The 12321-nt window shown below is 37.6% G+C and overlaps 2 protein-coding genes across 3 annotated transcripts in view; one reads left to right on the plus strand and one right to left on the minus strand.

The window, feature by feature from the left end:
- Nucleotides 1–4645: 4645 nt before the first annotated feature.
- On the plus strand, nucleotides 4646–10578 carry LOC135108484 (ubiquitin-ribosomal protein eL40 fusion protein). 2 transcript variants are annotated; one of them, XM_064019545.1, is made up of 5 exons: nucleotides 4646–4687; nucleotides 6700–6802; nucleotides 7837–7923; nucleotides 8464–8590; nucleotides 10420–10578. In XM_064019545.1, the coding sequence occupies exons 2-5, from the start codon at nucleotides 6700–6702 to the stop codon at nucleotides 10490–10492; spliced, it is 390 nt and encodes a 129-aa protein (XP_063875615.1). In that variant the 5' UTR covers nucleotides 4646–4687; the 3' UTR covers nucleotides 10493–10578. The 2 variants fall into 2 exon arrangements, with proteins under 2 accessions (XP_063875615.1, XP_063875616.1); XM_064019546.1 differs by lacking the exon at nucleotides 4646–4687 and adding an exon at nucleotides 4897–4938.
- Nucleotides 10579–11888: 1310 nt separating this feature from the next.
- LOC135108481 (G patch domain-containing protein 3-like) overlaps nucleotides 11889–12321 on the minus strand; it is a 7834-nt gene continuing 7401 nt past the window's right edge. Inside the window, exon 8 of the mRNA XM_064019540.1 lies at nucleotides 11889–12321. This exon is cut by the window's right edge and continues 1186 nt beyond it. The gene's annotated coding sequence lies outside the window, so the exon portion shown is untranslated.

Consider the following 12321-nt stretch of genomic DNA (forward strand, 5'->3'; position numbering starts at 1 on the left):
AGCTCTTAGCATGTTCATATTAGAATGTCCTGTAACTTAAAAACCAAGGCATTAAAACCATTTGACCACTGAATATCTCCAAACTAGAATGACTTGATCTTTCATATCTGAGAATATGTGACCTTCCTTCTCGGACATCCTGAGTGTGTGTGTGTGTGTGTGTCTATATATATATATATATATATATATATATATATATATATATATATATATATATATATATATATATATATATATATATATATATATATATATATATATATATATATATATATATATATATATATATATATATATATATATATATATATATATATATATACACATACATACATACATACATACATACATATATATATATATATATATATATATATATATATATATATATATATATATATATATATATATATATATATATATATATATATATATATATATATATATATATATATAAAGCCTTAGTGTTTACTTGAACTTTGATTGCAGGCAAGCAGTGTGTAGATAACATAATGGCCAAATATTTTCAGAATTTAGAGCTTAGCTCGTACATTCTTTAAGGTCTGTGTTCATAGGGAAACTTAAGATTTGCAGTGGTTTTGTATGAAGGTGAATGCGACTCTGGAACACTCCAATGGTTCAAAGTTACTGATATGCTTGTAAATATGTAGTACTTTTTATTGTAAACAGTGTAAGTCCAATAGAATTACTTTGTACTGAGAAGGTTTAATTTATTTATCAGATGAGTAATGTATCTTTCCAGCTTGCAGCATACCCCCCCTCTCCCTTGCCAACCCCACAAAAGAAAAAAGAATTAAAAATTATTTTATTTTACTGCTCATATTATTCCTGGTCATTTTTTGTAATTACTAATAGAAAACAATATTTAATGACAAATATCACATTTTCACATAAATACAGTCTTTCAATTCGGAAGCGAATTATACTTGCATAACAATAAAAAGAAGATATTTCCATTAATGTGCCTGAATCTTTAATACCATTATTTTGAGGCTGTATTTCTCCCACTACAACAATTTGAAACTGTCTAATGAATATATAGATATTGGGAGTAGGCCATTAAAAATGCAAGTTTTATTGCAGCTGACAGGTGTGATGACATCATGTAACTTACTATTTTTTTCTGTTCCTCGGAAGGGAATGTTGGTGATAATTGAGCTGTGTTAGCAGGTGTGCAAATTCCACGGAATCTACACACCTGCTGATGCAGCTGAATTATCACCAATATTACCTTGGTAGGAGGAGAAAAAAAAATAAATAATAAATTAAACGAAGCCATCATGGCTGTTAACTTCGATAAAACTCTCTTGCGCGCACACACACACAACACACACACACACACACACACACACACACACACACACACACACACACACACACACACACAGTTCTATACCCAGCATAATTCTGCAACTCTAATGCTTGCCTAGACTGTCATGTGATAGTGTAAGACAGTGTGAATAAAGCATCACAGTGGCCAGAGAATGTTCAGTTATTTGTATTATTCATGTTTTATTTTATATCTTTGTCACTGACTGTCATTTCTTAAGGTTTTTATTCATTCTTTGCAAAAAGAACATTAGATGTTTGTTTTCATTTTGTACATTCCACATTCTAGGAATCTTTTAAAAGAAAACATCAGATTCATGGAAGTAAGATAATCTGTTCATATCATAAATTTGCTTGTATGATACATGTAGACCAGTAAGAAATATCATTTACAGTACTAGTGGCAATGGTATATATATCCTTTTTGACATTTGTAAATTGGCACCATTAAGTTTGCCTAAACTTTTTTTTACATGTTCATTTCCTTATCTATAAAGACCAGATTTGGACTTACAGAGAAACAATCCCAATGAAGAGTCATACACTGGTACAGTAGTACAGACAGTGGTCTCTACTAACAGAGCATGATGTATCTAATTTCTTTCTGTAGAAATCCTAAATAAATCCATGTTTGCAAAAAATTGTAATAAATTCAATTTATGTTGATTTTCCTGTAACAGATTGTCTCCCACTCAGCTGCTTCACAACTGTTCTGTCTTATTTGATATATACTTTTGTAAAAAAAAAGAAAAGTAAGCTGAATCACACATAATGTGTGTGTGTGTGTACAGTATGTGTGTGTGTGTGTGTGTGTGTGTGTGTGTGTGTGTGTGTGTACATGTACACTATCTACAAGACATCAGAAATCATCTATGCCACGCCACAAAAGGTGGTAAACAGGCAAGGTTGGACCTAATGTCTAAACCAAATAATGTATTTTCTTGCCTCTCAGGTTGTGAATGCAGTTAGCCTTGTAAATTAAACCTTCAGAACATAAACCAAAGATGATAATTTTAGTTATGAAGTTAGGTATTGAAGCTTATTGATTTGTAAAATGTATTTACTGTTTCTCTGTTACATGGAGGATGTATCAATCACCTAGTCAGTCAATAAACTTATTCAGTCTAAATCATATAGTATTATTTCCTTAGATTCTTTTTATTTACTTTTTTTTCTCCATAATCATTCTAATGATTACACCAGCATGTCATGACAGGGTCAACCCAGTCTTAGCAGCCCATGCAGATTTATGACACACACAAGCAATTTATGATAGTTTTTTTTAAGTTGTGATCAAAATTTGCAATTTTCTTGTTACTGTGACATCATTGCTAAGATTCATAAGACCACTTAGTAGATGCAGGCCCTGGCCCTCAACCTCCTTGGCATCACAGTCTGCCAGAAGTATACACATCCATCTACAGTCATCCACTTTTTCAGAAACATCCTTACACCAAGCAGCAAATTTCCATATGGCTCCCAGTACTAGTGCCTTGTGGCTAGACAAAATGTTCTGTCAGCCTGATGATGGGTGCCTGTCTTCCACCTACCTATAGCTATTCATCACATCTGCTTGTACCACAGTCCCAGGATCTGAAAGTGAATGACATAGTTGTAGCAGAGAAGGATGGAACAAGGGAGGCAATCAAAGAGTTCTGGGAAGAAGTGGGTGGTGTAGGTGAAGTGTTTGGTGCGAGAGAAGGATGTGTGACACTGGAAAGGAAAATGCAGATGAAATGGATGAGAAAATCAGCAGAGAGGAAGTGGAGAGATGTGTGAGAAGGCAGAGGAATGGTACAGCAGCAGGTCCAGATGATATACTGTACAAGTTCTACAAGAATGGGGGTGAGATAGTGATTGACAGAATGACTAAAGTAAGTAAGCATGGAATGAAGAGAGAGTGTTGAAGAAATTAAATGAGTGCTGAGTAAGTCTGTTGCATAAGGGAGGATACAAGAGTAACAACAAGTTGGATTAGTGAGCACAGTAGGTAAAGTTTTCAGTGCAGTGTTGAATGAGAGATTGTGTAAATGAATTGAGAGAGCTGGAGTATTAGGTGAAGAACAGAATGGATTCCTTATAGATGGAGAGCTGAGGATACCTCAGCTCAGCTGTTTGTGGTGAATGAAATGATTGGGAGGTAAAAGAATAATGGAGGTAAAATGTACTTAGGTTTTCTGTCAGTGGATGCAAATCCTAAACTGTGACAGCAAACTAAACTGACTGATGGATACAAATTATGTATTATCAGGCTGTTTTTTTTTTTTTTTTTATGTTTTACCTTCTGTGGTATATCATGAGAGATTTTACTATTTTTTTTTCTTCATATCTGCAGTATTCATAAAATTTCACTGAATGATATAAACAAAAAATTCTTCTTTATTTTTAATGCCAAGGCCAAGGGCAACAAAATTCTAAGGAAAAAAAAGGTTCACTTCCTAAAAAGAAGCCATTGACAAAAATTACTGGATAAGTGTCTTGAAACTTCCCTCTTGAAAGAGCTCAAGTCATAGGAAGGAGGAAATACAGAAGCAGACAGGAAATTCTAGAGTTTACCAGAGAAAGGGTTGAATGACTGAGAATACCGGCTAACTTTTGCATTTAGAGAGGTACACAAAATAGGGGTGAGAGAAAGAAACTCATGTACAGCGAGTATGCGGGAGGAGGGGAGGCATACAGTTAACAAAATCAGAGAAGAGCAGTTAGCGTGAAAATAGCGGTAGAAGATAGCAAGAGATGCAACACCGCGGCAATGAGAGAGGTTGAAGACAGTCATTTGGAGAGGAGTTGATAAGGGGAAATGCTTTTGGTTCTACCCTGTCTAAAAGAGCGGTATGAGTGGACGCCCCCTGCCCTATATACATGTGAAGGGTATTTCATACATGGACTGATAAGGCCCCTGTACAAAGTTAGCAGCGGCGGGGGGAGAGGGAGGGTTGTAAAAAAAAAAAAAAAAAAAAAAAAAACTGGTAGAGACGACCCAGAAAGCTTATAACTTCAAAGAAGATGTTTGAGCTATAAAGATGAGATGTGAAGTTCCCAAGACAGATCGAGGATTTGTAGAAAAGGGAGAGAGCTGAGAGGAATTGAGTTTTTGAGGTACTGAACCATACCGATGTAGCAGAAAAGTACTAAAATGTTAATAATAAAAAGACATTTGTAAATTTTCCTCGTAAATTTTGAATATTAGTAATTTTACATTTTTTATATGTCAGGGAAATATTTAGTCAGTTATACTGGAAAAATAATAAAAAACAGTCCCGGAATTTAAGTCGAGCAGTACGGCTTATCAAACCGTCCCGCGCTGCTTCCATTCTTTCCACAACAACACGCGAAGGTAAGCTGGCCGCCATTCTTAGTAGTGGCCATCATATCACTATTTACTCCTTCCATCCTTCATTTTATTTCATCCCCAGTGCGCGAAGCGAAAGTTGATGTATTGGGTTATATTTACGATGAGGATGAATGGAGGAGGAGTGTACATTTAATTGGATGATTATAGATAAATATGGCTGGTGCTGCTGGGTTGCTATGATGTGATAGGCGGAGGTCGGGTTATCTCAACCCCGGCCGTCTCTGGTGTGCCATGTAAGTGTAAGCAGCGAATATTTAGGTCTATATGAGTGTTTAAGATACTTAGTAATTGAGAGAGAGAGAGAGAGAGAGAGAGAGAGAGAGAGAGAGTGTGTGTGTGTGTGTGTGTGTGTGTGGCAGTTACAGGGTTCGTGTTCTGCCATGCCTATGTCGTATTTAGGGTCTTAATGTACAGACAGGGGCTCTATTAAGGTCTTAATACTCATATAGGATAGGGTAAGGGATATTTATAGCTACACCAAGCAATGTTATGAGGTTACAATTATTCGCCTTTAGTTATTATTGTATCTTTAATATTTTGGTACTGTATTTCTGGGCTTTTTTTTTTCTTAATAATTCAGGCGTTACTGCACAAAGACAAGTTGAAGATGGATTTTTGGGTAAATTAATTTGTATTCCGAGGTTGTAAGTCGTGTACAAGTTTCCTTGTTAAGTATATCACCGAAATGCAGTGTCTGAGGCAGCTGACTAATTCCTCTGCTCCCTCCTACTTCATTTCATTTTCGATCCCAAGGTGGATGTTGCGTGTGTGCACAACAACAACTTGCTCTCTCTCACGCTCTTGAATCCTCCAAATTTTCTACCACCTGGCTACAGCTACAGTCATTCTCAAGCTAAATTTATCAGTGCTGTCTACTTTTCAACTAAAAAAAAAAAAAAATATTTGATTATTTAACCCTTTGGATCTTGTGGCTATCCTCTGCTCTTAGGCAAAGATTACACGGTTTGACAAAGGCTTCATGGGTACTGTCTTAAAATTAATGACGTGTGTTTAGGAAGATTATCATTCTAAAGATATATAGTTTCATAGTATTTAGAGTTGAAATGGAACATTTTGGTATATCCTAAGGAGGCACCTGGGTTTTAATGGTTAACTTCCTGGCTCCTCTTCCCTTTTGTGGAGATCTGGCTCTCCTCACTGAATCTTGGCCATCATCTTCAAGGGATTTTGGTGAAACTTTCCCTGTTGCCTTAAACATTAAAAACTTTCAGTACTCTGGCAGTGTTTTGCAGTCTTCCCTAATGTTCTTATGTGTACTGGTAAACTCTGGAGCTCCCTGCCTTCTGCTTGTTTCTGTTTTTCCTCTTACGAACTAAACTCACAAGGGAAGTTTCAAGACACCTCATAATCTTGGATAATACATTTGACTACCCTGGGGAGTGGCACTAGAGTAGGCTCTTGTATTTTCAGCCTTATTGTTGTCCTAGGCTAGAATGCATTAGAAAATTAATAGATGATAAAAATGAAGGCTTGGGTCATGGTGATGGTGGTGGTGGTAGTGGTGAAGCCTTACAGTGCAGTGTGCCAGTATTCTTGCCTCACAGGGAACCACTCGTTAGTTGCTCAAATACAGTGTAGGGAGGTTGAATCTGACCTGCAAGTCTCTTTAAATGTGTTCCTTATTTGGGTGTTTGTTGCTTTGTTTTACTTTTATTTTACTTATTCTTTAGTTTACTTGCTCTGTTACTTTTTATTTTGTCTATCCATGTTCATTGTAGGTGGTGGCATGTGGAGTTGAAGCACTGTCATCTATAAATTTCCTTTGGCTGGTTGCTTTTGCTATATTACTACCTCTAATCTTATTGGACCCCTGTCGTGTACTTTTATATATCCTGTAGGTATGGTTAATTAATAAATAACGTGTAAACTCTTGTTACGTTTGGTTGTCTCTGCCATTGTGCTGTGCTTGGTGTTCTTGCTTCTTAGTACAGAAGTGCCAAGAACATTTTATTGACTTCCTCTCTCTCTTCCAGATGCAGATCTTCGTGAAGACCCTAACGGGGAAGACCATCACCCTTGAGGTTGAGCCTTCTGATACTATTGAAAATGTGAAGGCCAAGATCCAGGACAAGGAAGGTGAGAATGTTGTAGTGTTGATGGCAAGGTTCTCATTTCATCATTTGTCTTTGTCTATTAGAATCAGTACAGAGGAGAATGACTAAAAGGATACAGGGGATGAGGAGTATTCCTTACGAGGCAAGATTGAAGCTGTTAAATTTACATTCTTTAGAGAGACGTAGGTTAAGAGGGGACCTGATAGAGGTCTTTAAGTGGTATAAGGGTTATAACCAGGGGGATAGATGTAAGCAAAATTCTTAGGATCAGCAACCAAGATAGAACAAGAAATAAAGGGTTCAAGCTTGAAAATTTAGGTTTAAGAAAGAGATAGGAAGAAATTGGTCCTCAAATAGAGTGGTAGATAAGTGGAACAGACTCAGTAATCATATTGTTAGTGCTAGGACATTAGGAAGCTTTAAGAGAAGATTAGACGGGTTCATGGATGGGGATGAAAGGTGGAAATAGGTAGGTATACTTCATAAAGGGACTGCCACATATAAGCCTGGTCGCTTCTTGCACCTTCCCTTATTTCTTATGTTCTTATTTAACTCCCTGAATACGATGGCTGTCTTTTATTCTTATTTACTCTTATTAAGGCTGAGTTTACATGTTTTTACTAAGTTTCACTGGTGCTGTCTTAAAATCAGTTAGCTGTGTGTCGTGTACTGTAAAATTCTCTATCGAAAAGTGTCTAGTTTTGCATGATTTCAAGTTGATAAGTTTCAAGAAGCCACCTGGATTTTAAGGGTTAATATTGACAGTGTATAAAGAATATAAGATGAAAATAATGTCAATGAATCATCTTTCTTCAATGTGCTTGTTCTGTGCCTTCCTCAGTCATATATATTAAAAACATTTCTTTCACTGCATCCATAGGTAGGTCCTTCTCCAGCACTCGTCTTCCCAGATACTCCTTGCTTCTTTGTCCTTTGGACACACACAGACCACCTCAGTGTCACACAACTAAAGAGCAGCTATTTCACTCTCACAGTCAACTCATAATACAGCTACCCACGAAATACTTCATTGTAATCTTTGCTTTCCTTTAACAGGTATTCCTCCCGACCAGCAGCGACTCATCTTTGCTGGCAAACAGTTGGAGGATGGCCGCACCCTTTCTGACTACAACATCCAGAAAGGTAATGGCGGATGAGACTTGATGGAGGATGTGCAGTGTTTGAGTGTGCTGATTTGTCAGTTATGTCAGTGGTAGTTGTGATTTTGTTTTTATTTGTACCTCGAGTTTAAAGATTAAAGGCACTAGTCATGATAGCGCAGTGTTTTGTCACCGTCTTCATTTAAGCTTTGGAAGATTTAAGAGTAATTGCTAAGGAGGTTGTCATTGCCATTTTTCAAGATAAGATGTAGTTAGATTAAACAGATAAATGTAGCATTATGTTCCTTGCAGTAATCCTCACATTCCTTACTTTTCTGCTGTCAGAATTGCATAGAGCTCTAACCACGTTCCTGCCATTTCTGGCCTAATCATGTTCCTTACATTTCTACAATCAATGTTGCATAAGAACTTAATTATATTGCAGGGAAACCTAATCACATCTCTTACATTTCTAGCTATAATCACATGGCAAGGAGTTATGATTGCATCCTTTATATTCCCCGACATTTATAATCCTCATGTTTCCATTTCTGACCTAATTACGTTCCTGGTATTCGTGCAGAGTCCACGCTCCACCTTGTGCTGCGGCTGCGTGGTGGTGTCATTGAGCCCTCCCTCAAGCTGCTAGCAGAAAAGTACAACTGCAACAAGATGATCTGCCGCAAGTGTTATGCCCGCCTTCACCCCAGGTAAGAACTTCACTCCTGCTTGTATGCCATGAATGAACTGGGGTTGTCTGATATATTGGGTGGCTTTGGTACCTATGGGGATGCTTGCCTGGTTCTCTTGACTTGCATTCTACAGGATTATTGGTTATGTAAGAAATTGAGAACATAAGCTGGGTTTGACATATCTCTGGTGACATAGGTATGCTTGGGAGTGGTTATCTGGTTCTCTTGACACTGGGATTCCACAGGTTGTTTCACTGTTTGTCTTAGAGCTTGAGTTTGAACATCGTAACTGATTCATGAACATTATCTTTCATTTCTGTTTGATCAAGGATGTTAAGTTGTAATTTTTTTTATGGTTGTTACATCAAGTGGTGGTTTCTTGATTCATCCTTGGTTGTGTTAAATAGCTGTTGCAAGTTGACTCGGGTAATCATTTTTGGTGAAGGTTTGCCGACAGGAGTCACTTTGAAATGCTGCCATACTCTACCACTGGTGATGGCTATGCATGTGTGTGTTTTAGTCTGCACTGGGAATGGCTGTTATTTGCTGGAGAAATTTCTCTCTCTCTCTCTCTCTCTCTCTCTCTCTCTCTCTCTCTCTCTCTCTCTCTCTCTCTCTCTCTCTCTCTCTCTCTCTCTCTCTCTCTCTCTCTCTCTCTCTCTCATCAATATACATTTGTTTTTCCAATAGTATGAATAGAAATTTAGCAGATGGAGCAAGTGGTTAGAATCAGTGGAAGCAAACATGCTAAGGTGATGTGAATCTTATGGTGAGATGGAGGGATAAGTTTAAAAAGCATACGAGTGAAATTACATGCAAGGCTACCTGGAAAATGGAAGGATAGGGTGAAGAGTATGTTTGTCAGCGTTAAAAGGAGCTGGGTGTTCATTGAAGAAAGAAGCGAAAGAAAGAAATAAAAGGGTAGAGGATGTTCCTGTGGCTTCCCCTTCAGGCAGCAAGGTGTGAAAGTTGAAAGGATTGTTGGATTAAACTTCATCATTTAAGATGTATGTAGTTCAGGTGGTGCTAGTCTTCCTTTGAATATATGGAGTGAAATACCCTGAAGTGTAATACTTTACTAGAGTGTGTTATGAGGGGCACATTAATACAGAGAAAAAGAAGCAGCAAAGAGCGAGAAAGATTGTACCATGCCAGGCAACTGTGGGTCTGTCTGTGAGGTAGCTCACAGAATATTACAAGCCTCATACTTGTGTGCCGTTTGTCTTGGCTGTGCTCCTCCTAGCATGTGGTTTGTGATCCTTCCTCAGCTTGTGAGTTTGTTGGCAGTTGTATTATTCCCTTTCCTGTTTGGTTTAAATGGGGTGGCCACCTATAGAATTTTGATAGCTGTGGCTGACCAGTTAGTGCCTGGATTCATTGTATTTATGCCCTGCAATAGGTTATGCAGGAGGTAGCTTAGGGATAAGGTGACCTGATTCAGTGGCAGGTGTGAGGATGGGCTGTACCTGGTTGTAACAGGTGTCAAAGATAGGTAGAAATGTTGAATTTTAGAATGTATAATTTGGGCTTGTCAGCTGTTGAATGTATAGAATGAAATATTACCAAATGTAAGGAGTAATAAGGTGTCAAAGAACATCGTTGTATTGAACTTCAGAATATATGTAGTATTGGTACTAATGTAATGTTGAACTTATAGAATGAAATAGTACCACCAAAATAAAATAATAATAAAAAATAATGAACATGATGATAATTCCGGAAGGTTCCCTCAACTGAGGTGTCTTACCCAACACATCACCATGCTGTGAACTTCTACTGACTAAGGAAAACTATTAAGGCTGCAGTCTCATTGTGACCGCGTTTTGATTGTTGCTGCTTTGTTCCAGGGCCACCAACTGCCGCAAGAAGAAGTGTGGCCACACCTCCAACATCCGACCCAAGAAGAAGATTAAGGGTTAAGTTTTGGTGTTCCTTAAGGAGAAATTTAAGGGACTGGAGAATAGGTAAAACAGCACATTACTCCAATAAAGTAAATCTCCAGCTTTCTTCTTTGTTTTCTTCCTCATAAGCTTGAAATCTCTTGTTTACTGTAGTTGATCTTACTGCAAACATTGAACCGTGACTCCAGATTGCATCATATCCTCCAGCAGGGTGGCATCACAGCACCGCCATCAAGAGAGAGAGAGAGAGAGAGAATCAGTGGTCATAGTCAAGAAACTTCCATGAGTTGTGTCCTGTGACCTCTTATATCTTGACAGCAACATTATGAGGGAAGAATTTCCTTACTGTTGTAGGGTGACTCATGAGACTAACCCTTTCCACCAAGATTCTAAGATTGTGGATAATGTGTGTGTGTGTGTGTGAGGGTGTGGTGCTGTAACTGTGCCACTCTGCATGAGATTGCTGGCCTGGTATATAGATAGTCTCTTGAAAGTGAATAGTGTTCTTCATCGTTTTCGTCTTCATATGTTGAAATCTCATGCTCACTCTAGCTGATGTCCTTTCTAGCATAATCATACCTCAGACAGATCCTGTGTTCAGCATACAGGAAGCTGTGATGCAGTGACTCCATTTATGTTGACTTTAGTGTATTCATGATGCATTGGTAACTGTCTGCTGTGTGGTTCAGAGCTTGGATTGTGAAGGGGAAGAGGAAATGAGGAGACTTGGCTATCACATAGTTGTGGGGAACAGACAGCTGAAGCACAAAGAGACTGGAAAGTGGTTGGTGTGACAGGAACAGAATCACCAGTAAGGATTGTGATTTGCCACTGCAAAATCATTCTCATTATTTACAAGCACTCTGGTAGAGTTTGACAGGAATAAAAAGATTTGTACAAGCTTAACAAGTGTGAGGAAGGATGAGAAATCAATAGGACTGATAATGAATCGAAGCTTTTCCAGCAACGGCAAAGAAACCAGTTTTAAGGTACACGTGTGCATAATATGTGGTTAAATAAGCAGCGGGGAACATATTGTGAGAAGAGCTTTCTTGTGGTATCAGTAGTGTTGCTTCAGTAATTATCAGTGTCGTCTTCTGGCCGAATCTTATCCTTTTCCACAATTGCATGGAAACTTTTCAACATGTGAAATTTCCATGTAGTATGAAAAAAAAATAAAAAATCATGCAGGTGATCTAAACTGCACTGAAGCTCATTTTCACTACACATTTTCATCCTTATTTTCAAAGTCTACAATAGCTCTAGTGCACAGGGAATAGGGTTGAGACTTTGCTAAGATAAATGGCATATTTTTAGTGAGGCAAAGTGATGTGTGCTAGATTCAGAAGAGTGCTACATCTGTTAAGCATCTTTCCTCTCCTATTTCAGTTTCTTCAGCTTGGAAATGCAAAGGAATAGGTTCATCTGCGTATTTACACCATCATAATTTTTATCATAATATTAAAACACAAGAAAACAGGTACACTTTCCTTCATAGCCATCACTCATATAAAAATACTGAAGTGTTAAATAAAAGAAATTGGAGTTACAAACATACTGGATTTGAAAAGTGGAGAGATAGCAGTTATAAAAATATACATCTAAACATTACTCCACTGTTATTTACAAATACACATCAATTAAGTCTATGTTAAGGTTAATACCATATGAACAGAAAAAGAAAGATAAATAAATACATTTGAAAGGAAAAAAATTGACTGGAGTAAAAGATACTACATTGGAAAGGAGGAAAAATAAATAAACAGAAAATAAAAGATACTACATCCGGAAACTGAAGGGAGAGCTGGCAGTAATAAATGGTCTGCTCTCAACCTTCCAGTCTGACCC

The sequence above is a fragment of the Scylla paramamosain genome, chromosome 17, assembly GCF_035594125.1.
Source record: "Scylla paramamosain isolate STU-SP2022 chromosome 17, ASM3559412v1, whole genome shotgun sequence".
Classification (NCBI taxonomy): domain Eukaryota; kingdom Metazoa; phylum Arthropoda; class Malacostraca; order Decapoda; family Portunidae; genus Scylla; species Scylla paramamosain.

Bases quoted from the DNA above. Each gene is read 5' to 3' on its own strand.
- LOC135108484 (XM_064019545.1), top strand. From the start codon at position 6,700: ATGCAGATCTTCGTGAAGACCCTAACGGGGAAGACCATCACCCTTGAG. The intron at 6,803-7,836 runs GTGAGAATGTTG...TTCCTTTAACAG, and splicing joins CAAGATCCAGGACAAGGAAG to GTATTCCTCCCGACCAGCAG. The intron at 8,591-10,419 runs GTAAGAACTTCA...GCTTTGTTCCAG, and splicing joins TATGCCCGCCTTCACCCCAG to GGCCACCAACTGCCGCAAGA.